The 24606-nt window shown below is 55.3% G+C and overlaps 3 protein-coding genes across 7 annotated transcripts in view; 1 reads left to right on the top strand and 2 right to left on the bottom strand.

Moving 5' to 3' along the window:
- The window catches only part of CLCN6 (chloride channel, voltage-sensitive 6), a 39105-nt gene extending 38254 nt beyond the window's left edge, over window positions 1-851 (bottom strand). For 2 of the 3 annotated variants that reach the window (XR_001001084.1, XM_011935825.1), the window contains exon 1: window positions 571-851. Coding sequence is in view for 2 of the 3 variants with exons in the window: in XM_011935825.1 (XP_011791215.1) it covers window positions 571-657 (87 nt within the window). In the remaining variant the exon portion in view is untranslated. The remainder of the gene's footprint in view (window positions 1-570) is intronic. The other variant, XM_011935826.1, reaches the window with a different exon arrangement.
- MTHFR (methylenetetrahydrofolate reductase (NAD(P)H)) lies at window positions 1-22012 on the top strand. Of its 3 annotated transcripts, none has more exons than XM_011935830.1 (12): window positions 1-1031; window positions 4087-4335; window positions 5805-6043; window positions 6868-6978; window positions 11120-11313; window positions 12159-12409; window positions 12637-12771; window positions 12960-13140; window positions 13417-13599; window positions 15114-15215; window positions 16163-16282; window positions 16854-21683. In XM_011935830.1, exons 2-12 carry the CDS (start codon window positions 4100-4102, stop codon window positions 17070-17072), a joined length of 1971 nt encoding a protein of 656 aa, XP_011791220.1. In that variant the 5' UTR covers window positions 1-1031; window positions 4087-4099; the 3' UTR covers window positions 17073-21683. The 3 variants fall into 3 exon arrangements, with proteins under 3 accessions (XP_011791220.1, XP_011791221.1, XP_011791219.1); XM_011935831.1 differs by having other exon boundaries at window positions 867-1031; window positions 4090-4335; window positions 16854-22012; XM_011935829.1 differs by lacking the exon at window positions 1-1031 and adding an exon at window positions 3671-3811 and having other exon boundaries at window positions 16854-22012.
- The window catches only part of LOC105507373 (chromosome unknown open reading frame, human C1orf167), a 29176-nt gene continuing 22762 nt past the window's right edge, over window positions 18193-24606 (bottom strand). The window contains 7 exon segments of the mRNA XM_011935833.1: window positions 18193-18509; window positions 19032-19125; window positions 19400-19629; window positions 19731-19905; window positions 20282-20387; window positions 22448-22601; window positions 23133-23552. Of these exon segments, the coding sequence (XP_011791223.1) occupies window positions 18332-18509; window positions 19032-19125; window positions 19400-19629; window positions 19731-19905; window positions 20282-20387; window positions 22448-22601; window positions 23133-23552 (1357 nt within the window). The 3' untranslated portion in view covers window positions 18193-18331.

The raw sequence follows: 24606 nt of genomic DNA, 5'->3' as shown, positions 1-24606 counted from the left end.
CTCCAAATAACCACCCTCCTCCTCAGGACACCTCAAAGATGTCCAATGCCAGCTGAAGAGGGGAGTAAAAATTCAGGTTCCGTTTGACAATGTGACGTATCTGAAATCAGAAAGGACTTGTCAACTCTGGGAACACAACTCGGGTTTTCCCAGGACGCTTGCAAGGGGAAGCTGGACTGTCAGTGACCCAGAAAGGGTGAGGGATAGAGTAAGAAAGAACTGGAGAAGCTAAAACAGCCGCATGGTAAGCACAAACTCCTGTGAGGAAGCTCATTCTGAAAACGCTTGTTTCATTCCAAACTCTTTTCAAATGGAAATAAAAGGAAACATGGGTGGGATTTACAGGAGCTGGCCTGAATTCTCCTTCAGATTCCAGGAGGGGTTATGAGAAAAGACCCCAGACTTAGGCACGTGAAGCAGGGTAGACGCTTCGAGAGCCCAGACTGCGGTCCCCAGACCCCACCCGCTGCCACCTGCGGGCCCAGATTGGCCCGGCCCCACCCCCGGCAACGCCTCTCGCAGTCCCTTAGCAACCGCCCCCTCCCCAGCCCGGCTCCGCCCGCTCCTTACCAGCTCCTCGGGGGTGCGGGTCTCACGCTCACCGCAGCAGCAGCACCACCTGCAACAGCAGCACAGAGACCCCCTGCACCCCGCCATCTTCCTCCTTTACTGCCACTCTGGACCCCTCTACTACCCCCTCCCACCAAGGATCTGCGCCTCACGTGACTGGTCCCGGGACGGTCACGTGGCCCTCTCGAGCTCTGGGACTGAGAACGGGAGTGGCTGCAGACGGGTGGGGCGACGGCTCGCGTCACATGACGGTAAAGGCACGGCCTCCAAAGAGACCTGTGGGCGCGGCCATGTTGGAGGCGGGGCTTCCGGTCACCCGCAACGGTGGTTTCCGCCCTGTCGGGCCCGCCTCTCCAGCAAGCTGACACTTGCGCCGCGCCCCTCATTGCGTTCCCCGCCCCTACAGAGGCCACACTGGTGCGGCCGGCGGGCGAGGGTTCTGAGTCACCCGGGACTGAAGGGTGAGTGTCGGCGAGGCCGGGGTCGCCGGGAGGGAGATCCTGGAGCCGGCGAACAACATCCCGGGGTCAAGGACATGTTCATGGGCGGGGAGCGCTGGAGGCCGGCCTGCCTCTCTTCTTGGGGGGGGGCTGCCGCCCCCCTCCGCGCACCCTTCGCGGGATTAGTGTAACTCCCAATGGCTACCACCTCCAGCGACCGTCAACCCGCAGGCGAAGACTCAGTTTCGCCCCCTGCCTGGACGGAGGGGCCCCGGGAATGAGGGGCCCCTGAGCCAGAGGTGACGATCCCGCCCCCCTGACCGGCCCAGGCCCATGTCCTCGCCCCCATCGGTGACCCAGTGACCTGGTGACTCGATTCTCGGCCATCTGGGCGCCGAGACGGCTTCCGGTTCCTGCCTTTTAGACCTGCCTCCCCGGCGAGCACCTGGAGAAGAGCGCTGGGCCCGGGGCACTGCGGTCCCTGGCGCCCTCTGCGTCCCGCTGCGCACGGGGGTCCACTGGGACATTTCTGGGTGTCGTGGGCTTAGTATCCCAGTGCTTGGCGCAGACTAGGTGCTCAGTAAATGACAGAGGCTTATTTTAAGAGAGTGGCAGCGCCTGGCCCTTTGGCGCTCAGTGAATGTTGGCTATCACCGTGTGCCAAACTCTGGGGATACTCCAGGCAGGACACCGGTCCTGGTCTCAGGAAACTGGGAAAAGAGAAAGGAGACAGGCCTTTAACCCAGCTACAACCCAGGGTGCTATGGGAATCCAGCTGGTAACGGATAAATCGTGGGTGTTGGCTTACAAATATGGCACGTGCCTGGCATATACTAGGAATGCAGTAAGTCTTTGAAAATAGGAGGGTTTGCAGGTGGTTCAGCCTCCTCCCACTCTAGGTTCTGTTCCAGCAGGCAATTAACAAGGTGTTCCCTTAAACGCTGGAGAAAGGCCAACTGGCTGCTCTTGCTGTTACCCCTCTCTCCACCCCACCTCCACCCCCCGTTCCTCACTCCCCACGACCATTCCCACTGAGAATCTGGAGTTTGAGGTCTGAATGAAAGAGAGTAGCCCTAGGGGGAGAAAGCTTTGGCCCAGGGTTCTTAGTCTGGAATCAACTCCTCGTCTTTGGATGCATCCTCGCGTAGTCTGTGCTCCTGTGCATGTATTTCAGGGGAGAGAAGCAGTGCATTTAATCAGATTGTCAAAAGAGTCTAAGACCCCAAATGTTTAGGTACACGGGGTTAATGGTGGACAGTCTGCAAGAAATGAACCTGACCTGGTCTTTCCTCTGTTGTGCCATGTTACCACACACTGATTCACTACTGTGTGTTTGTCTATTGCTATACAAGTGTTTTGTGGTTTTTTTTTGTTTTTTTTGTTTTTTTTGGAGATGGAGTCTTGCTCTGTCGCCCAGGCTGAAGTGCAGTGGCACGATCTGGGCTCACTGCAAGCTCCGCCTCCTGGGTTTATGCCATTCTCCTGCCTCAGCCTCCCGAGTAGCTGGGACTACAGGCGCCCGCCACCTCGCCCGGCTAGTTTTTTGTATTTTTTAGTAGAGACGGGGTTTCACCGTGTAGGCCAGGATGGTCTCGATCTCCTGACCTCGTGATCCACCCGTCTCGGCCTCCCAAAGTGCTGGGATTACAGGCTTGAGCCACTGCGCCCGGCCGTGTTTTGTTTTTTTAAGTGTTTGTCTTATTTTCTTCACCAGACCGCCAGATGGCACTATGCCCTCTGTTGGCCTGGCTGTGCCCTGGTGGCTCTGATTACTTGTTTCTGTTTTTTGTTTGTTTGTTTGTTTGAGACGGAGTTTCGCTCTTGTGGCCCAGGCTGGAGCACAATGGTGCAATCTCAGTTCACCGCAATCTCTGCCTTCCAGGTTCAAGCGATTCTCCTGCCTCATCCTCCTGAGTAGCTGGGATTACAGGCGCCCACCACCAAGCCAGGCTAATTTTTATATTTTTAGTAGAGTCGGGGTTTCACCATGTTGGTCAGGCTGGTCTCAAACTCCTGGCCTCAGGTGATCCACCCGCCTTGGCCTCCCAAAGTGCTGGGATTACAGGTGTGTTTTTTGTTTTTTTAAGAGATGGAGTCTCACTATGTTGCCCAGGCTGGCCTTGAACTCCTGGACTCAGGTGATCCTTCTGCCTCAGCCTTCCCAGTAGCTGAGTCACTGTGATGATTTTAATTGAATTCTGTGGTGTGTAAGAAGACCAGCCCGCAAGGCAAGCACATGGGGCAGTTTTTGTTCTGAGAAATTCATTCCCTTACTGAACTTGGGTCTCGCTATTTTTGGAATATGGCCAGCATCCAGTTCTAACCCACGACACGGTCTTTTTGGAGTAGCATGAACTCAGGACAAATCTGGCTGCATAGTGAAACCCTCACTCCTTCCATCCTGCACACACACTGTTTCAAGTAACAGATGTTCCAGGCAGAGTCAGCCAGAGTGAGCTGTTCCTCATCTCCACCAACCCCTGCAATCTCTGCCCGAGTCCCCCTCCTTCCATCCGCCTCCCCTTACTAGAGTCTCAGCCCTTCCTCCTCGCCTGGAAGTCTTGCCCCCGCCCCCTTGTGCTGGCTGTAGCTCAGGCGTCTTCCTTTGTCGCAGCTCCGCCCAGTTGAACACACCCGCTGGGGAAGGTGCCTCTGTTCCCTCCCCACGCACTCTGGGCCTAGCTGACAGAGATGGACCATCGAAAAGCCAGGGTCCTCCCAGCTGGGCACTACTGCCCCTCACTAGGAACATGGGCCTCGCAGGCCGGCAGCGTGAGGTTCTCTGTGCCACCTTCCATCAGGTAGCTGTCACCGAGGAGCACGTTGTAGTGCCGGGTGGGGGCTGCCTTGCATGCAAGGAACCTGGCAGCAGCGGAGGGCTAGGCTTTGAGTGAGGCGGCCCCGACAGCCACAGCTGAGTAGCATGGAGCCGCTGGGAGGGGGCAGTGTCACCTTTTTTGGCCTTCTTCCTGTGTGGAAATACAGCACCTCCGGCGTGAACCTGCCACTCAGGTGTCTCGATGTGCCGGGGGTGTGGCTGCCTGCCCCCTGATGCTCCCTGCCCCACCCCGTGCAGCAGGAAGCTGGCCATGGTGAACGAAGCCAGAGGAAATGGCAGCCCCAACCCCTGTTTGGAGGGCAGTGCCAGCAGTAGCAGCGAGAGCTCCAAAGACAGTTCGAGATGTTCCACCCCGGGCCTGGACCCCGAGCGGCATGAGAGACTCCGGGACAAGATGAGGCGGCGAATGGAATCTGGTGACAAGTGGTTCTCCTTGGAATTCTTCCCTCCTCGAACTGCTGAGGGAGCTGTCAATCTCATCTCAAGGTAAATTGATGCAAGGTTAAGGTGGGGGCGGGGAGTGCTGGTTCCTGGGGAGCCAACTGTCAGCCCTGAGGCTGGGCTGCCCTTTAACCCGGCAGAAAAAAGCAGGCAGGAAGGAGAAGGCAGAGTGGGTCATCTGATCTGCAGCTTCTCTTGCCTGTAAAAGTCCCTCCACAGTGTCAAGGGTATTTTAGACACACTCTTCAATGGGTTAAAAAAGTTGATTCTCACAGTATATTCTTTGGTGGAACTTGGGGGCTGGATCACGAGTGCAGTTTAGGAAGTTACAAAGCAGTGAGAATGTTTTCAGCAAGTTAGAAATTTGGATTATGCTTCCTGAAATCTAGAAATGCCAACTGAATTACATTAGCACTTCATGAATTGCAGTTTTTGTTTTTTTTTTAAAGTTTATGGCTTTTACTGTTTGCACTTCTCACGTGTCACTCCCAAGTTTTTGAAGTTTAAACGCACAAGGATGTTTAAATACACCGCTGATAGCTTGTAACACAAGTACTTGTGCACATGCAGGCTTTTGAGTCTCGTTTCGGAACTTGGCCTTGGCCTGCACAACTGTAAGCTGCTGCACAGGGCTTGGGGGGTGGCATGAAAGAAACGTGAGTCTGCCGACCCTCTTTCTAACTGTTCCTACGGCAAGGCTGTGCTTGCCACGGTTAGGATTCCACTAACTCTCAACCATGATGTCTTAACTCACCCGAGATAATAAATGGGCAAACGCTGTGAAAAGTCTTAAGTGCTGCTCTCACAAAATGGTGGCGCCGTTATTGTGTCTTACCTCTGTAATAGTGATCACAACGGTACCTCATATATACTGAGTATTCGGTTTGTACACCAGGCACTGTTCTAAGTGCTGTGGAACCAGCTGCCATCATATTCTCCTAGTGTTGTTATGGTTTTTCTGTTGTGTTGCTTTATTTATTTATTTATTTATTGAGATGGAGTCTTACTCTGTAGCCCAGGCCCGAGTGCAGTGGTGTGATCTCAGCTCACTGCAAGCTCCGCCTCCTGGCTCAAGCGATTCTCCTGCCTCTGCCTCCCAAGTAGCTGGGATTACAGGCACCCACGACCACACCCAGCTAATTTTTGTATTTTTAGTAGAGATGGGGTTTCACCATGTTGGCCAGGCTGGTCTTGAACTCCTGACCTCAAATAATCCGCCCGCCTCAGCCTCCCAAAGTGCTGGGATTACAGGCGTGAGCCACTGCGCTCAGCCTCCTAGTGTTATTATGAAGTGGGTACTATTATCTGCCGCGTCTTACAAATAAGGAAACAGAACTCACAGAGGTTAAGTAATGTACCCAAGATCATACAGCTATAAGTAGCAAAGCCAGGATATGAACACTGATTGGTCTGTCTCCAACCTTCATTTATGCTTCTCTAACTCCTGGGCCCCATGGGAAGGCAGTAAGGGATGGAACCTCTGGAACCTCTCTTCAGAAACAAACCCCCTACAGGTTTGACCGGATGGCGGCAGGCGGCCCCCTCTTCATAGATGTGACCTGGCACCCAGCAGGTGACCCTGGCTCAGACAAGGAGACCTCCTCCATGATGATTGCCAGCACCGCCGTGAACTATTGTGGCCTGGAGACCATCCTGCACATGACCTGCTGCTGTCAGCGCCTGGAGGAGATCACGGGCCATCTGCACAAAGCCAAGCAGCTGGGCCTAAAGAACATCATGGCACTGCGGGGAGGTGTGGAGCCAGCACTCCCCTACACTCTGGGTTCTAGCTTTCCCAGAGGCCACTTGTAGCCTGAACTTGGTTCCTGAAATGGTCCTTTACTGCTCCCTGGGCCCCACGCTGAGGATCCGCAGGATCCCATCCCCGCCAGTAGTGTCAGCAGGCGTTGTGGGCAGTGAGTCACCCTGGGCACCACACACAGGCAGCCACCTCTTCCAACTCTTGACCTCGACGTAGGACTTCCGTCGGGAATGCAGTCGCAGCCTGATAACCCTCTGCCCTGCCTATACCACTGCATCTATTGCTGGCTGCACCCAGCACTTGGCCCAATCACAGAGTATCCAGGAGTGAGAATAGCCGGTTAGGCCTCTGGTGCCTGCTGTCGTCAGGCCACCCAAGAGTGGGAAGAGGGAGCCTGAGGGGTGGGGTCCTGTGGCCTCCTGCTCCCCACCACAAGACCCCTTCACTTGAGTGGAAAATTCTCCCAGGAGGCAGGAGCCCTAAGGCCATGGGATGGGGGAGGGTGGCAGGCATGCCCAGGTAGAAGTAGGGAAGGGCTCTCCAATCCTCCAGGCACAGTGAGGAGCGGCAGTGGTCTCCTATTCTCCACCACCAGCACAGGGTCAGCACGCAGTGAATACTGAACGGGTGGGCTGCTTTCTTCCCTCTCGCTGTCTTACCAAGGGCTAGAGAGAGAAGAACCAAACCTAAATAATACGAAGTTTCTGCCTTTCAGGGACTCGCAGTCCTAGGTGTCAGGGCTAGGTAGAGGGAACAGAAAGGCTCTCTGGAGGTTGGGTGAGACCCAGTGACCATGACCTCCACCAACCTTGCAGACCCCATAGGTGACCAGTGGGAAGAGGAGGAGGGAGGCTTCAACTACGCAGTGGACCTGGTGAAGCACATCCGAAGTGAGTTTGGTGACTACTTTGACCTGTGTGTGGCAGGTGAGTGACTGGATCATCCTGGTGGCGGGGATGGAGCTAGGGAGGCTCAGATAGCCTGTCGGTGTTCGGTGCAGGACACAGTGATCAGATGCACCTATGGGTCCATGCTGGATGAGGGACATGCAGAGGTGAACTGTACCGTGTCCTTGCTCCTTTTGTATCACCTACTCCCCTCCTGGGCCTGCCACCATCCACCCTTAGCTTTTTGTTCCTCTGCCTGGCTGTGCCCTTAACCTGCTTCTAGGACCTATTCTTTTCTTTAAAACAAAAGAGTGGGCCGGCGCCGTGGCTCACGCCTGTAATCCCAGCACTTTGGGAGGCTGAGGCAGGCAGATCACCTGAGGTCAGGAGTTTGAGACCAGCCTGACCAACATGACGAAACCCCATCTACTAAAAATACAAAAATTAGCCGGGTATGGTGGTGCACGCCTGTAGTCCCAGCTACTCGGGAGGCTGAGCCAGGAGAATCCCTTGGACCCAGAAGGCGGAGGTTGCAATAAGCCGAGATTGTGCCACTGCACTCCAGCCTCAGTGACAGAGCGAGACTACATCTCAAAGAAAACAGAACAAAACACCCCACAAAAGAGGGAAATTTACTAACAGGATTCCAGAGGGCAGGGAACCCAAGGTCAGGGGATGGCCTCAGACCTCACGAGGCACTGGAAGAGGTCAAAATGCAAGGACCTCCCTCATTCCCTCTGGCACCACAGGGTCCCCCATCTCCACTTCCCACTACACATTTGTGCTTTGTCTGGGAGACCTGATGCCCATGCTTTTCCACACACCTGGCCTGCTCCTGAGTGTGCAGAGTGTCAGCTCCAGCCAGTTCCACAGGCTAATGGATGGACCTCTGTTCCAAATTCCCTGGAGAGAGATTCACCATTGGCCACCGCCACAAGACCAGGTTTACCCAACAGAAATGGGTGGGTTGGACTTCCCTCCCACCGTTGAAGCTAAAGGCTGGGATTGAGCCCTCGGCATCTCAGACAGGGCTCAGGTATGGCGAGGCAGTGTGCACCAGGGACAGGAATTCCCCGGATTGGCACATTTTCTGGGATGACAGTTTTTTGCCAGTATTTTGGAAGAAATCCTACCATTTTTATATTAAACATGGCTACGTTATAGAGTGGCATCTAAAGTGATATGAACTAAAAAAAAAAAAAAAGGCCGGATGCAGTGACTCAAGCCTATAATCCAAGCACTCTGAGAGGCCAAGGTGGGCAGATCATGAGGTCAGGAGTTCGAGACCATCCTGTCCAACATAGTGAAACCCCCGTCTCTACTAAAAATACAAAAATTAGCCAGGCATGGTGGCGCGTGCTTGTAGTCCCAGCTTCTGGGTAGGCTGAGGCAGGAAAATTGCTTGAACCTGGGAGGCGGAGCTTGCAGTGAGCCGAGATCATGCCAGTGCACTGTAGCCTGGGCAACAGAGCAAGACTCCGTCTCAAAACAAACAAACAAAAACCATGTGACTTCAGGAAAATTACTTGTTGTGGGTGACTTTGGCCTTGTCCCTAACCCCCCATGGATATGTCTATTCTGTCAACAGGGGTGTTTAGGTGTTCAGTCTGGGAAGCACTGATTAGGAGTCAGAGAACAGGCATTTCCAACTGTTAAATTGTCATCGCTTGTATCAGCCACAATATAGTCAGTTAATGGGGGAGTGTGCACCAGTGATGGGCGTTACGTGATCATGATTGGAAACTAGCGAAGCTGTGAGCTCACAGTTGCTGAATGGTTTCTTACTTTGCTTATCAAGTGGGTAATGAAGATCAGTGAATTAGAAAACACCAGCCTGTGGGGCATGGTAGCTCATGCCTGTAATCCCAGAGCTGTGGGAGACTGAGGCAGGAGATCAAGACCAGCCTGGGCAACCTAGTGAGAGTCTGTCTCTACAAAAAATGCACAAAAAATTTAAAAAGAAAGCACTCAGCTGTTCATGATAGAAAAATAGAGTAAATAGCAAAATCTATATGTAATCAAATGCTAGATTTGTTCGGTAATATTTAGGTATTATAGCTATAGTTTCAGCTGTTAAAAAGCCTTGTTGTTTCTGAAATTCCTACTGGGAAAACAGGTTTGTTATTGAAAGTGTGAAGCCCCAGTGCTTTATCCCCCACTCCCTTACCCCTGGAAACCGTAGTTTTTATATTCATTTTTATGACTCTGGGTTTCTTAAGAACGGAACTGCCTTATCAGAGCAGAGCAGCTTGGCTTTCCGCCTTTCTCAGGGTCCTGCCCTGGGCTTGGGCTGACGAAACCAGCACTCCATGTCGTTACATGAAGGCCTGTGGTCGTGCTACTTGCCTGACCAAGCAAGGCTGCTAGTTAAGTTTAGTCATTTAGGAAAGGGGTCAGAGAGTTCACAGAGCCAGTAAGGAGCCTATGGGACACCTGGTCTCACCTTCCCAAGCAATTCCGGAATCCTGTCTTGGGCATCCACTGCCCCTGTGTTTTCAGGCTCCGGGAGCTCATTGTTTTGTGGGTGGCTTGTGCTCTAGGCAGCACTCTGAACCGGATGCTGGGTTTGCCATTAGAAACAGCACAGAATATGACTAATAAAGAACTTGACTAGGGAGCTGGGTACAGTGGCTCATGCCTGTAATCTCAGCACTTTGGGAGGCCAAGATGGGAGGATTGCTTGAGCCCCGAAGTTCCAGACAAACCTGGGCAAGATAGCAAGACCCCATCTCTGAAAAATAAATAATTAATTAAAAAAAATTTTTGGCCGGGCGCAGTGGCTCAAGCCTGTAATCCCAGCACTTTGGGAGGCCGAGACGGGCGGATCACGAGGTCAGGAGATCGAGACCATCCTGGCTAACACGGTGAAACCCCGTCTCTACTAAAAAAAATACAAAAAACTAGCCGGGCGAGGTGGCGGGCGCCTGTAGTCCCAGCTACTTGGGAGGCTGAGGCAGGAGAATGGCGTGAACCCGGGAGGCGGAGCTTGCAGTGAGCTGAGATCCGGCCACTGCACTCCAGCCCGGGCGGCAGAGCGAGACTCCGTCTCAAAAAAAAAAAAAAAAAAAAAAAAAATTTTTTTTAATTAGCCAGATGTGGTGGCATGCATCTGTAGTCCCAGCTACTCAGGAGACTGAAGTGGGAGGATCACTTGTGCCCAGGAGGTCGAGGCTGCAGTGAGCCATGACTGCACAATTGCAATGGGTGACAGAGCGAGACCCTGTCTCTAAAACAAAACAAAACAGAAAAACTCACCTACAGTGGATCCTTTTTCCCCAGGACAGACCTTTGGACATTTGAAAGGAGTTTCTGTATTCTCTTCACTCTTTTCTTTCCTCTTTTTTTTTTTGAGACAGAGTTTTGCTCTCGTTGCCCAGGCTGGAATGCAATGGTATGATCTCGGCTCACTGCAACCTCTGCCTCGCGGATTCAAACAATTTTCCTGTCTCAGCCTCCTGAGTAGCTGAGATTATGGGCATGTACCACCGCACGTGGCTAATTTTTGTGTTTTTAGTAGAGACAGGGTTTCACCGTGTTGGCCAGGCTGGTCTCGAACTCCTGACCTCAGGTCATCCTCCTGCCTTGGCCTCCCAAACTGATGGGATTACAGGCATGAGCCATCACACCCTGCCATCCATTCTTTTCTTTGAACAAAACATCACTTTCTTCAGTTCTTCCTTGTGTAACCTGGTTTCTAGCTTTTCACTGTCTCGGAAACCCTGAGTAATTTCAGTGTTACATTAAAAACAATGTTTAATCCAGTGCCTAAAGAAAAGTCAAGCTTTTCTTTTTAACAGTGTTTAATCTAGTGCCTAAAGAAAAGTCAACCCCAGATGCTCTGCTAACTGTAGCATTTTCTCTTATCCATGGCCACCAAGTGCAGGCCAGATTTGCTTGGCTGCTCGAGGCAGGACAGTGTGGGAGTTTGGAGCAATCCACCCTGATTCTTAGAAGGGGGTTCTGAGCCACCTCCCCTGAGAGTCATCTCCAGGGTTGGAAGCATATCAGTCATGAGCCCAGCCATTTGCCGTTTTAGTTCAGGCCATGCTGTGCTGTTGGAAGGTGCAAGATCGGAGCCTCTGAAGCAGAGGGCTCTCTGTGCCCAGTCCCTGTGGTCTCTTCATCCCTCACCTTGAACAGATGGAGGCCAGCCTCTCCCGACTGTCATCCCTATTGGCAGGTTACCCCAAAGGCCACCCCGAAGCAGGGAGCTTTGAGGCTGACCTGAAGCACTTGAAGGAGAAGGTGTCCGCGGGAGCCGATTTCATCATCACGCAGCTTTTCTTTGAGGCCGACACATTCTTCCGCTTTGTGAAGGCATGCACCGACATGGGTATCACTTGCCCCATCGTCCCCGGGATCTTTCCCATCCAGGTGAGGGGCCCAGCAGAGCCCATTAGCTCCCTCCACCCCACTCCCACCGCATCATCCTCGCATAGGCTGGGGGCTCCAGGTGGAGTGCTGAGTTCACTGAGTTCTTCCCAGATCCCCTCTCAGGTCCAGAACTTGCACAGCGTTGCTTGGCCACCCCATTTTGGTTACCTCTAATTTTCCCCCCAAAACCCCAGCAACAGTGTCTATTGAGGGGTTTGTTGTACTTTGGCCGACAGGCATCACCAAAAGGGATTCTCGTTCTCTTTACAAATCCTGGTTAAGCCAGTGTTTCCCAAATGTGGCGGTCATCAGAACCACTTGTTAAGCTTTTCCAAAAAATGGATCTCCAGGCCCCACCCCTGGAAGTTCTGATTCAGTAAATCTGAGGGAGGCCCTGGGAGTTTGTGTTTTGCCTCTTGAGCTTGGCAGGCGGTTCTGATGATCAGTGCAGCATGGGGACAACTGGGTGAGATGACACCATGTTATCAATAGACGCATCTAGGGCTAAAAGGCTGGCTCAACCCAAGGCTAGAATGCTTAGGGCAGCTGCTCTACTCTGTAAAAGGTGGAAACCCTGGGCATAGTGGCACGTGCCTGTAGTCCCAGCCACTTGAGAAGCTGAGGCAGGAGGATGGCTTGAACCCGGGCATTTGAGAACAGCGAGACACATCTCTAAAAACAGAAAAAAAAGGGCAGAAAACAGCAGGTCAAGCTCAGGTGTGCTCCTGGCATATGACCAGATTTTCCTGGCTCCCTCTGCCTGACACTGCAGTTGGTGCGGAGGATGGAAGGGGGTGGGAGACGGGCTGGCCGACGGCTACCACAGCCCTTCGTGTTTTGGACAGGGCTACCACTCCCTTCGGCAGCTTGTGAAGCTGTCCAAGCTAGAGGTGCCCCAGGAGATCAAGGATGTGATTGAGCCAATCAAAGACAATGATGCTGCCATCCGCAACTATGGCATCGAGCTGGCTGTGAGCCTGTGCCACGAGCTTCTGGCCAGTGGCTTGGTGCCAGGCCTCCACTTCTACACCCTCAACCGCGAGATGGCTACCACAGAGGTGCTGAAGCGCCTGGGGATGTGGACGGAGGACCCCAGGTGAGGGCAGTGGCCCAGAGATCCCCAGAGGGGGGTCCAAGAGCAGTCCCAGCTGCAGCGCTGGCTCCTCACGGTGGTACAGACATATGTCTGGCTAGCTGGGCACACCGAGGGCTCCAGTCTCAGAGGGCATCGGATGGAAGAACCCAGCCTCAGTGGTGCTCCCCTGCTTCCGGCTCCCTCTAGCCAGTCTCTCGTCTCAGTTCTCTGTCCCCATCCTCACCCAGGCGTCCCCTGCCCTGGGCTCTCAGCGCCCACCCCAAGCGCCGAGAAGAAGATGTACGTCCCATCTTCTGGGCCTCCAGACCAAAGAGTTACATCTACCGCACCCAGGAGTGGGACGAGTTCCCCAACGGCCGCTGGTGAGGGCCTGCGGACCTTCCTTGCAAATACATCTTTGTTCTTGGGAGGAGGAGGGCAGAAGTTGTTTGCATGCGTGTGGTTGACCTGGGAGGAGTCAGGACAGGATTTCCAGGAATGGCCTCCTGGGCTGTGGTGGCACTGCCCTCTGTCAGGAGTGTACCCTGACCTCTGGGCACCCCTCTGCCAGGGGCAATTCCTCTTCCCCTGCCTTTGGGGAGCTGAAGGACTACTACCTCTTCTACCTGAAGAGCAAGTCCCCCAGGGAGTTGCTGCTGAAGATGTGGGGGGAGGAGCTGACCAGTGAAGAAAGTGTCTTTGAAGTCTTTGTTCTCTACCTCTCGGGAGAGCCAAACCGGAATGGTCACAAAGTGAGTCACGCTGGGCTGGGGTCCCTGGTTCATCCCCTGCCCCTGGCCTGACCCCAGCTGCAGGCCAGGCTGCGGGGCTGTGACTTCCCCACCCTGTGCCCTCCTCTCCATGCTGTGGACATGGCACCTTGGCAAAGGGAGAAGGGTGAGTTGAGAGACCTCCACCTGGAAGGGCTTAGGGAGGCAAAGACAGGCTGGGTCTTTGTTGGGGGCCGTGAGAGGGACTTGGGGTGCCAAACCTGATGGTCACCCCAGGCAGCTCACCGTCTCTCCCAGGTGACTTGCCTGCCCTGGAACGATGAGCCCCTGGCAGCCGAGACCAGCCTGCTGAAGGAGGAGCTGCTGCGGGTGAACCGCCAGGGCATCCTCACCATCAACTCACAGCCCAACATCAACGGGAAGCCGTCCTCCGACCCCGTCGTGGGCTGGGGCCCCAGCGGGGGCTATGTCTTCCAGAAGGTGTGGTAGGGAGGCATGGGGTGCCCCCCTCTCTTGACAGGCACCCATGGGTTCCCCAGAGCTTAGGGCAGAGCAACCTGCCTCTCCTGGGCTCTTAATTTTGAATGAGCATGGATCAGAGCGGATGGGAGCTCATGCTTTAAGTCAGATAGACCTGGCTGGGCACGGAGCCCAGCCAGCACTTTGGGAGGCTGAGGCGGGTGGATCACTTGAGCTCAGGAGTTCGAGACCAGCCTGGGCAACATGGTGAAACCCCTTCTCTACAAAAAATACAAAAATGACCCAGGCATGGTGGTGCACACCTGTAGTCCCAGGTACTTGGGGGGCTGAGGTGAGAGGATCGCTTGAACCCGAGAGATCGAGGCTCCAGTAAGCCATATTTGTGCCACTGAACTCCAGCCTGGCCCACAAAGTGAGACCCTGTCTCAGAAAAAAAAAAAAAGATCAGCTGGGCTTGGCGGCTCATGCCTGTGATCTCAGCACTTTGGGAGGCCGAGGTGGGCTGATCACAAGGTCAGGAGTTTGAGACCAGCCTGACAAACATGGTGAACCCCCGTCTCTACTAAAAATTCAAAAATTAGCTGGGTGTGGTGGCGGGTGCCTGTAGTTGCAGCTACTCAGGAGGCTGAGGCAGGAGAATCGCTTGAACCCGGGAAGCAGAGGTTGCAGTGAGCTGATGATCATGCCACTGCACTCCAACCTGGGCAACCAAGCGAGACTCCATCTCAAAAAAAAAAAAAAAAAAAGGTAGAATCAGACCTATGGAGGCAGGTCACTCGACCTCTCTGAGCCTGGTTTTCTCGTCTGTAAAATGGGATGTAGCTTGTGTTCTGGGCATGAAACCTGACAAAGCATGTAACGTGCTTGGCACATGGGAAGAGCAGGAAGTACTCCCTGAAAGGCAGCTGCTGTTACTATCCTGAGTTGATACCTTTCTCCCAGGGCTGCTGGAGTTAACATTATGTTCTGAACCAGGCCCACGGGCCCTGGAGCAGAAAGACCTGAGTTTAAGGACCAGTTCTGTTTACCTTCAGAGTAGCCAACGTGTTCAACTTCGCTGAACCCACTTTCCTCATGTGGGGATCACTGTGCCCAGCCTCCAGTATTATGAGCATTCTAGCAAATGAGTTTGAGTCAACCCAGCTTAATCCCTGATAGGCACTGGTCCTAGAGGAGATGTCATGTCATTGTCACCTTGCAGTGATTAGGGAGGATGGAATGTGTGGGGCCTCTCTCTCCTGGCTCAGCTTGTCAAACCAGTTGCCACTGTTCAGAAATGGCTTCTTCATGGAATCTTCCCTGACTGATTGGGAGAGGGGTGGCCGATAGCCCTCGAACCTGTCCAGACTGAGAAACTCACCTCCCCACTCCCCTCACCCTTTGCTTATGGATGTGCCAACGCCACAGTTCATTATTCTGCCAACATGGCCGCCACTAGTTCTGATACCTTAGGTGCCGGTGAAAGGGCGTCTGGCAGGGCTGGGGTTGGTGACAGGCACCTGTCTCTCCCACAGGCCTACTTAGAGTTCTTCACTTCCCGTGAGACAGCGGAAGCGCTTCTGCAAGTGCTGAAGAAGTACGAGCTCCGGGTTAATTACCACCTTGTCAATGTGAAGGTAGGCCAGGCCCCGGGGTTCCCACAGAGTACCAGGCCCTTCGTTCGGCAAACACCCAGCACCTAGCCTGGGCTAGGCATTGTGCAAGATAGAGAGATACAGGCAGAATTGGGCCCCTGCTCTTAAGGAGCTCCCAGCCTAGTGAGGGAGGCAGATCAATGTGTGACCACCAGCCAGTGTAAGTGGGAAAATCAAGTTCAGGTGAGGATGCTGTCAGATCCAGAGGAGGGATGTCTCACCTGGGAGGCCAGGGAAGGCTTCTCAGAGGGGTCGTGTGGGAATCACCAAGGACAAAGAGGAGTTGGCCAACAGGAGAGAAGGGTATTCCTGGGACAGGACAGAGGACAGGCAGAGGCAGTGAGCCGCACCATCTGGGGAAACCGGGAACACAAGCAGGAGGAGGCGGGAGTGTTAAGCAGGGGCCAGGCCCGCAGAGGGCATGGTTGTCCTGCTGGAATTTGAGTTTTCCCTAAATGCAAGGGGAGCCCTTCTCCAGCAGTGGAGTAGCTTGGTTCCTGCTTTATTTTAGTCAAATAACGGTGGATAGTCGTACAGATGATAGGGACTGGGGAAGGCTAGAACTGGTGAGGCCAGCAAAGAGACCCCTGGAGTGACCCAAGGCAAACACAGTCCTGGAGGTGGGCTAGACAAGAGGGAACGGATCAGAGAGTGAGCAGGGGGTGCCCAGGGAGGAGAGGGGAAGTGGCCAGGATGCCTCTAGGTTTGGGCTTGTGTGGAGAGAGATGTCATTCATAGATGCAAGCGGAGGAGGCCAGGAGTGGAGGCACAGGGAGAGGGGAGTGGAGGTGCAGGGAGAGTGGAAGCCGGGAGTGGAGGCGCAGGCAGAGGGTATTAAGCCTCCATGGCCCCAGTGAGTCAAGGCTGTCCAGGCACTGGGACTCCAGTTGTCCTTGGCCCAGGTCTTACCCCCGCCCCACACCCCCCAGGGTGAAAACATCACCAATGCCCCCGAACTGCAGCCGAATGCTGTCACTTGGGGTATCTTCCCTGGGCGAGAGATCATCCAGCCCACCGTAGTGGATCCCATCAGCTTCATGTTCTGGAAGGTAAAGGAGCCGGGAGCAAGCTTGCCCCGCCTACCTGGAAAACCCTGGGGAGGGATTGGGACCAAGTCCCAAGCGTGTGCTGAAGGCCACGCCCTGGGCCCGCTGGACCCAGCCTTCTGGGCATACCCGGCTCTGACTCACCCGTGTCGCTGCTGACGCAGGGCGTTTGCTTCTGGGCAGGGGTGGGAAGTGATACTGGCAGTGGGCCTTGTTCTATTCCGGGAAATGTCCTGTTGAGCAGAGCCCTTGGAGAGCCCTGTTAATCTTGCGTGTGTGTGTGCGCGTGTGTGTGTGTGCGTGTGTGTGCGTGCGTGTGTGCGCGTGTGTGTGTGCGTGTGTGTGCATCTGTGTGTGTGCGTCTGTGTGTGTGCGTGTGTGCCTGTGTGCGTGTGTGTGTGCCTGTGTGCGTTGTGGGTGTGTGGTGTGTGTGTGCGTGTGTGTGCGTGTGTGTGTGCGTGCGTGTGTGTGCCTGTGTGCGTGTGTGTGTGTGCGTGTGTGTGTGTGCGCCTGTGTGCGTGTGTGTGTGTGCGTGTGTGCCTGTGTGCGTTGTGGGTGTGTGGTGTGTGTGTAGGATGAGGCCTTCGCCCTGTGGATCGAGCGGTGGGGCAAGCTGTATGAGGAGGAGTCGCCATCCCGCACGATCATCCAGTACATCCACGACAACTACTTCCTGGTCAACCTGGTGGACAATGACTTCCCACTGGACAACTGCCTGTGGCAGGTGGTGGAAGACACACTTGAGCTTCTCAACAGGCCCACCCAGAATGAGAGAGAGACGGAGACTCCGTGACCCTGTGTCCTGACGCCCTGCGCTGGAGCCACTCCTGTCCCACCTTCCTCCTCCACAGCGCTACTTCTCTTGGGAACCCCACTCTCCTTCATGTCTCCCCCACCCCTGGCCTCCACTCCACCTGACGATGGCAGCTAGACTGGAGTGAGGCTCCCAGGCTCTGGCTGGACCTGAGTTGGCCCCACATGGGAACCTAGTACTCGCTGCTCTAGCCAGGAGTCTGTGCTCTTTTGGTGGGGAGCACTTCTGTCTTGCAGAGGACCACACTGGGTGGCACCTCCTGAGAAGGCGAGGAGAGTGGTTGTTGCCAGCTAAGCCCTCGAACCAAGGCAGCCTCCAGAGCCAGCCTGGGACCCCCAGTGAACTTACACTTGGAGCCTGTGCAGTACAGGCAAAACACGCATGGGCGCCAGGCACTGGTGGCATCGTAGAAGAGCTGTGGCAAAGTGCCGTACCCTTCCACCTCCTAGAGGTGGGCAGCTGGGCCCCACCTACTTGTGAAGGGACACACCGCTGCCCGGCCTGCCCGCTTAGCCGTCCGTGGCGCAGCCCCCTGGATGGGCATTGGGCTGACACCGACCATGCTGCTTTCTGGCACAGTTGTCTATTCTGAGCTTTGAGAGAAAAAGTACCCCTTAAGGGTTGAAGGCAGCAGTCTGAACCCTTGTGCTTGGTGGGGGTCGTGGCCTTCCCCTTTTCCCTGGCTGTGGAGGCCTCAGGCTACCCCGTTCCCTGTCAAAAGCCAGGATGAGATTCACCAGCACAGGGGCCCCAGACCTGCCTGGGGCTGTGCAGCAGCCCAGCTTCCTGGCTTATTTTTCAGGTAGACCCTCGTCCTGCCAGCTGCCCTCCTCGTCCCCTCGTCCTGTCCCTGAGGTTATCTGCCTGGCACGGCTCCCCAGGAGTCACCTGCAAGCCCCATGGCCCAGGGGCAGTGACTGGCAGGTGCAGATGGGCTGTTTCTGTCCTGGATCCCAGCAGGCTGGGTGTAGGGGGGTGGCCCAGAGCAGCCTGATGGCCAAGGGGGTGGACGCAGTTGTGGGACGTCCTCTTTACTCCCTTCCTGGCCTCACTGGCTGGGGCAGAAGGGCGGCCGCTGGGAGAGACTGAGAGAAGCAGCTAGGTCTGAGGAGTGGGTTTTATTGTCCTTCAGAGCTCTTCAAGCTGTCCCCTCTGTCATCACTCCCCGGATGTGTGTGGCGTGGTTCCTTGCCTGGGAAGGCTGAGTTCAGTTCTGTTTTTTATTCTCTGGGAACACGTCACAGCTGCAGCTGGGCCCCGTGCTCTGCCCCAAGCCCCCAACCCCGCGGGGCTCCAGCGGCTTCCTGTCCACTCTCAGGGCCCTTAGGGCCTGGCTTGCTCCAGGGTCTTGGGCTACTGGCAGCTCCTCTCCTTGGGCTCCTGGCTGCCAGGCGTTGGTGCCACTTCTTAAAGGCCTGGAACCAGGGAGGGGAGGAAATGCTATTGTTGTGGACTCTCTCCAGGGTCTGTGCTGTGCCTGCTAGAGCAACCCCTGTGCCCAGCTCCTTTTGTCCCCAGGGCCCCTCCCTCTGCCCCAAGCAGCCAGCCAGTCTTGCACAGACCAAATGCACAAGCTCAGGATAGATGTGATGGTGATCTGGGAAGCTGTACTCAGAGCAGAGCAAATGAGGGAGGGGGTGCTCAGGACCTAGGCTCTCCATGGGCTAGTGTGAGTGGCAGCCATACCTCATGCCACGCCTTCCCAAACTGAGGGACCGGGTGGGCCTGGCCTGAGCTGGGGCCACAAATCAAATCAAGGGCTCCAGCATCCAGCCTGTGTGTTCTGTAATGGAACTGGCCCCCTCCACTGAAAACAAAGGGGCCCTGGGGCTGGCAAGCAGGGAAACAGATCCGCGGTGCGCAGCTGTGGCACAGGCTTCTGGAAGGCTGGCTGGGTGGAGTGCAGGGAAGAGGGTAGTACCTGGGAAAGGACCCAGCCATCTTCCTGCTGCTGTAACTGTTGAGCCACTCGCAGTCGCAGGATCCGCTGCCACCACGTCCGCCAGGCGGATCTCAGATGCCACTCCCTGAGCTTTGGGGACAGTTGGCAGAGGAGGCCTCTTGTGCTCACGCGCCCCCGCAGTCGCCAGCCCTTGTGCCTTTCTCCCCCCACACCTCTGCGGCACCAGAGTGAAAGGGCTATGGCAAGGGGGTGTCATCCGAGGATTAACAATGCAGATTCCTGGGCCTGTCCCCCAAGGTTTTGGAGTCAGTAGGTCCAAGGGCCATACTTTTGAGAGGGGTTAGGATTGAGTATGAGGTGAAATGGGAGATGGTCAGTATGGAGAGGGGCTCCGCCCACTCACCAGGGTCCGTGCCAGCTGCTCTGCCCCTTGGGCATCCACCCAGTGCTGCCATGCTGCTGCCAGGCACCTGGCCTGCTGGGAACCCCGCAGCCCATGAAGCAGTGCCTTAAGGCACTGGCGCTGCAGGTACTTCCTCCTGATGGCCAAGAGCATCGTGACCCTTCAGGGCCAGAAGGAGGGCAGAGCCATGGGCCTGGGCCTGCTTTTCCAGGATCCTACAGGAAAGAGCACTGGCCAGAGAGGGCCCAGCTCTAGCCATGGCTCAGGCAAGCCCCTCGGCCCCTGCCCCCATTCCTCAGACCCCCCAAACTGCACACCCAGCTCCTCTCACCCCAGCCTCCTTTTATGGGCCTCGCTTTGGGCTCTGAGGGCTCTGGACTCAGGCCTGGAGTGTCCTCTTGGTCCCTGGTCCCTCATCCACAGGGGCAGGCCTGGGACCCAGCTACTCTGTCCAGGCCACTGCGGCCAGAGCTGGAAGGCAGGGCAGAGGGATTGTTCTCCGCACCCTGGAAAGGGGAGTTGAGTCAGAAGAGCTTAATGTGGGTCCAAGAAGGCAGCTGCGCTTAGTGCCCGCCCAGGAGTTGAGTACAGTGAGGAGCGTGGAGGAAGGTGCTGAGCTCAGCCTTGTGCCCTGCCCCCCATCTCCCCAGGCCTCCAGCCGCTCTGGGCTGCTGCCCAAAGAGAAATCACAGAGGCGGGACGGGAACGCAAAGTGTTTTCTCAGAACACCTGAAACATTCCTAAGAGGGAATGGATGGGGAGAATGGTCAGTACACATAACTCAGTGTCCCAAGGAGCGGATTTCCAGGCCCCTGAGGACTGGAGACCACTTCACCCCCGCACTTCAGACACTGTTTGTCCTCCAGGGCAAGGTCTTCTTACTCTGAGGCCAGGCCGTTCCCCTTGGCTTCCTCTGTCCACCCAGGCTGCTCTGCAGTGATGGCGCGGGCGGCACCAGCCCTGTGGCCTGTGTCCAGCAGCTGCGGGTCTGAAGGAACACCAGAAAGGAGCACCTGAACCCCATGGGCTTGGACCTCCTGGGGCCCCGCTGGGATTTCTTGGCTGGCAGGACACATCCCTGCTTCTCCCACCCATTCCCCCATGTGGCCGAAGACATTCCAACAGGAGTGGGCCCCTAGTGGTTACCCCTCAGTGCCTGGGAGCACAGCCCTGGGAGCTGGGCGTTTCTCTCCCCACTTAAAACTTTTCAAAGCTGAGTTACTTGTCTGAGGCCTCATACCTCGGAAGTGGTCTGACTGTGGAGTCCGAGCCCCCGGCTAGTACTCTACAGAGAGGGGGCTCTCCAAAGGGGCTGCTGGGGCATGTGTGCCTGTGGCAGAAAAGAGGGGGCCCTGGAATTAAGCACCCTAGGTGCCATTCCCAGCGTTTAGTCTCTAGAGGCCTCAGTTTCTCCATCAGTATATGGGATCCTTGTCTTGAATAGAAATGTAAAAGTACTCTGAGAAGCAACTGCCCTGTAGCTTATTTAGAAGGACGAGACCCTGAGCCCCTAGAACCTGCTGCTGCCATAGCCCCATATGTGTGAATTCTCCAACTAGCCAAGGCTAGTTCCTTTCAATTCCACTTAAAAAAACAAAAACCAGGAGGCACGGTGGCTCATGGCGTAACCGGCCTGCCCAGCGGTTGGGGAGGCCAAGGCAGGCAGATCGCTGGAGCCCAGGAGTTCGAGACAAGCCCTGGCAACATAGTGAGACCCCATTTCTACAAAAAAAATAAAATTAGCCGGGTGTGGTGGCACACGCCTGTAGTCTCAGCTACTCACGCGGCTGAGGTGAAAGGATCGTTTGAGCCCTGGAGGTTGAGGCTGCAGTGAGCTGCGATCGCACCGCTGCATTCCAGCCTGGGCAACAGAGTGAGACACTGTCTGAAAACCAAAAACAACGACCGAAAAAAGTCACCTTAGCTTTTTCTCTTAGAATCTTCTCTAAAATGTATTCTTTGTGGCATTCTGAAATAAGATTCATGATGATGCCTGTTGATCTTAGGGACACTACCTCACCTGCCAGTATCTTTGGGGCTGTGTCCTTCAAGGATATGTTCCCAGACTGCTGTGCAGTGTCATTTTCTGTTTGGTTTTGTGGTGGCTTCTTCCCTCTTGCTAGGCCATCAACCTCTTATCACCATTTGTTGGTGTCAGAACTAACTGCTTCTGGTCTGGAGAGGGACTGACCAATGCCATTGGGTAGAGAGAATTATGAAAGAAATTTTGGTATTTTTCTACTTTATATTTTCTGTAATGAGCATATTTCACTTTTCCAATAAGGAAAAGAAAAAAAAAACAAAAAACCTTGACCTGGTGCAGTGGCTCACACCTGTAATCCCAGCATTTTGGGAAGTCGAGGTGGGAGGATCACTTGAATTCAGGAGTTTCACCATATTGCTTGGGCAATATGGTGAAACCCCATCTCTACTAAAAATACAAAAATTAGCCAGGTGTGGTGGCACGCACCTGTAGTCCCAGCTACTCGGGAGGCTGAGGTGGGAGGATCGCTTGAACCTGGGAGGTGGAGGTTGCAGTGAGTTGAGATCACACCTCTGCTTCAGCCTGGGCAATTGAGCCAGATTCTGTCTCAAAAATAAAAAACAAAAAAAAAATGCTACTGTTCCATGTACCTATCCTGATCTTCAACTGCACCGTGAGGAAGCATGCATTTCAGTGTCTCCCTAACAGGCTGTGACCCAACACGCTGGTCTTTGTGTCCAGACCTGCAGTGGGCTGGCACTCGAGAGGTGCTGGGTTCATCTTTGCTGATGGATTCAGAGTTGCTTGTCGGAGGCTGACTGAGAACTGGGGAGAGGTGGTGTGTACAAGGCTGCTGGGCCCCTGGGGAGGCATCCAGCCATGCTGCCACCATGGGCTGAATCAAGCTGATTCTAAGGCCGGTGGTCCGAGGGTCATTTTTGGACCTCCCGCCCTGCCTAGGCTCCCCTCACCTGCTTCCAAGGGGCTGGGGCGTCCAGCAGCAGGCTCCCCCTGCTGGCCATCCGGGGCCAGAGCGTGAGGTCAGCCTGGAGCTTGGGGCGGACCTTGCCGGCCCCTGGGGCCTTAGCCCGCAGTCCCAGCCGCAGCCTGAGCCGCGCCATCTGCAGGAAGCGTTTGAGCTCAGCCTGCCGGAGCTGGGTGACGATGGCTCGCTGGACACTGCCGCAAACCCCCGACTGCGTTGAGGCCTCTAGGACCCTGCAGGAGAGGGAAGAGTCTGCAGCCAGGGCCATCAGGGCCAGGACTCTCTGCAGGGAGCCCTCCCAGTGCCCCGCGGGACGGGGCCCTCCAGGCCAAGCCCCAGCCACCCCCCACACCCTCTTCTGGAGGGAGAGTCTGGGCAAACAGGATGGAGAGCGGCCTGGAAGGAGAAAATTGCAGACAGGGACAAACATCCTGTTTAGGGGCAGAGAGGGGACAGTCCTGCCAGTGCCACTTTGCCTCCCCTTCCCTGGCGTTTATGGCGCTGGCTGAGTGGCTGGCTGTGCTGGTGACTGCCAGGCAGGACCATTAGAGACTTCCCAAGGAGGGGAAACACAGCAAGAGGTGGTGCCAGGATGTGGTCCAGGACTAGATGGCCAGGGCGGCCTCTCCCTGTCACCCCCAATCACCCTCTTGAGCCTTCGCCCTGCCACCCAGCCACGAATTACGTTCTACCCCTGCCAAAAACAGGCTCGAGGCCTGAGCTGGAAGCACAAAGTGGGGTTGCGCTTAGACCATGGCACTCACCAGGCTCGCGGCTTCCAGGAAGCATGGGCTCGGCTGACCTGGCCCCGACAGGACTCACGCACCCACAGTGCCCAGCACCGAGTCCAGCACTGGGCTGCCTGGGCCCCAGCACTCTCTCCTTCCTGCTGCTGGGCCTCACGGTGCATGTCCGGGGCCACTGGCCATGCTGGGAAGGCCTGCGGGGCCCGGGCCTTCTTCAGCTGCCCATCTTCCTGGCCTTGCTGCCCGCAGCTTCTCCAGTGGGCAAGGGAGGCCTGGGCCACACGCTGTTCCTGTGTCCCAGCTACTGCTGCCTGGGCTTCCCGCCATGTGGCAAACCCGGCCCCCAGTGCCCTTCTCCTCAAGTCATCCTGAAAGGCTTGACGCTGGGCCCGGAGCACCCCTGTGTCTCTTACAACCTCACACCAGGCCTGGAAGTAGCTGCAAAACAGACGCATGGGGCCAGGTGTGGTGGCTCATGCTTGTAATCCCAGCACTTTGGGAGGCCAAGGTAAGTGGATCACCTGAGGTCAGTTTGAGACCGGCCTGACCAACATGGTGAAACCACGTCTCTACTAAAAATACAAAAATTAGCCATGTATGGCGATGGGCACCTGTAATCCCAGCTACTTGAGAAGCTGAGGCAGAAGAATTGCTTGAACCCAGTAGGCAGAGGTTGCAGTAAGCCGAGATCACGTCACTGCACTCCAGCCTGGGCGACAAGAGTGAAACTCCATCTCAAAAAAACAAAACAAAACAAAAACAGATGCATAGGAGGGCTTGTCTCGTTCTCAGAGTCAAAAGTCACATTTATTCAATGTTACACCTGCAAAGCTCCCACAAAACAGTGAACGACTAGGAACGGGTGAAAGCACTGGCTTTCCATCTTGGAATCTCAGCCTCAGAGGGCAGGGCCTGCCCTGCAAAGGCATGGGAACCAGCAGTATGGGTTCAAGTCCCACACCAGCCATGTCCTGCCTCCCATCACATGCCCAGATGGTTGGTGAGGGAGAGGAACACCATCTCCCACTCACTGAGAAGCCAAGAAAAAAAACATTTACAACTGGGTGCAGTGGCTCACGCCAGTAATCCTAGCACTTTGGGAGGCAGAGGAGGGGCAGATCACCTGAAGCTGGGAGTTTGAGACCAGCTTGATGAACATGGAGAAACCCCGTCTCTACTAAAAATACAAAATTAGCCAGGCGTGGTGCCACATGCCTGTAATCCCAGCTACTCAGGAGGCTGAGGCAGGAGAATTGCTTGAACCTGGGAGGCAGAGGCTACGGTGAGCCGAGATGGCGCCATTGCACTCCAGCCTGGGTAACAAGAGCGAGACTCCATCTCAAAAAAAACAACCCTGGCCGGGCGCGGTGGCTCAAGCCTGTAATCCCAGCACTTTGGGAGGCAGAGACGGGCGGATTACGAGGTCAGGAGATCGAGACCATCCTGGCTAACACGGTGAAACCCCATCTCTACTAAAAATACAAAAATTAGC

Source organism: Colobus angolensis, unplaced genomic scaffold (assembly GCF_000951035.1).
Source record: "Colobus angolensis palliatus isolate OR3802 unplaced genomic scaffold, Cang.pa_1.0 Scaffold149, whole genome shotgun sequence".
In the NCBI taxonomy this organism is placed as follows: domain Eukaryota; kingdom Metazoa; phylum Chordata; class Mammalia; order Primates; family Cercopithecidae; genus Colobus; species Colobus angolensis.
This window is presented reverse-complemented; position numbering and strand designations above follow the sequence as displayed.

Coding starts and splice junctions, on each gene's coding strand:
- MTHFR (XM_011935829.1), top strand. CDS start 3,702: ATGGACCATCGAAAAGCCAGGGTCCTCCCAGCTGGGCACTACTGCCCC. Junction 4,336..5,804: donor GCTGTCAATCTCATCTCAAG/GTAAATTGATGC, acceptor AACCCCCTACAG/GTTTGACCGGATGGCGGCAG. Junction 13,600..15,113: donor GGGGCTATGTCTTCCAGAAG/GTGTGGTAGGGA, acceptor TCTCTCCCACAG/GCCTACTTAGAGTTCTTCAC.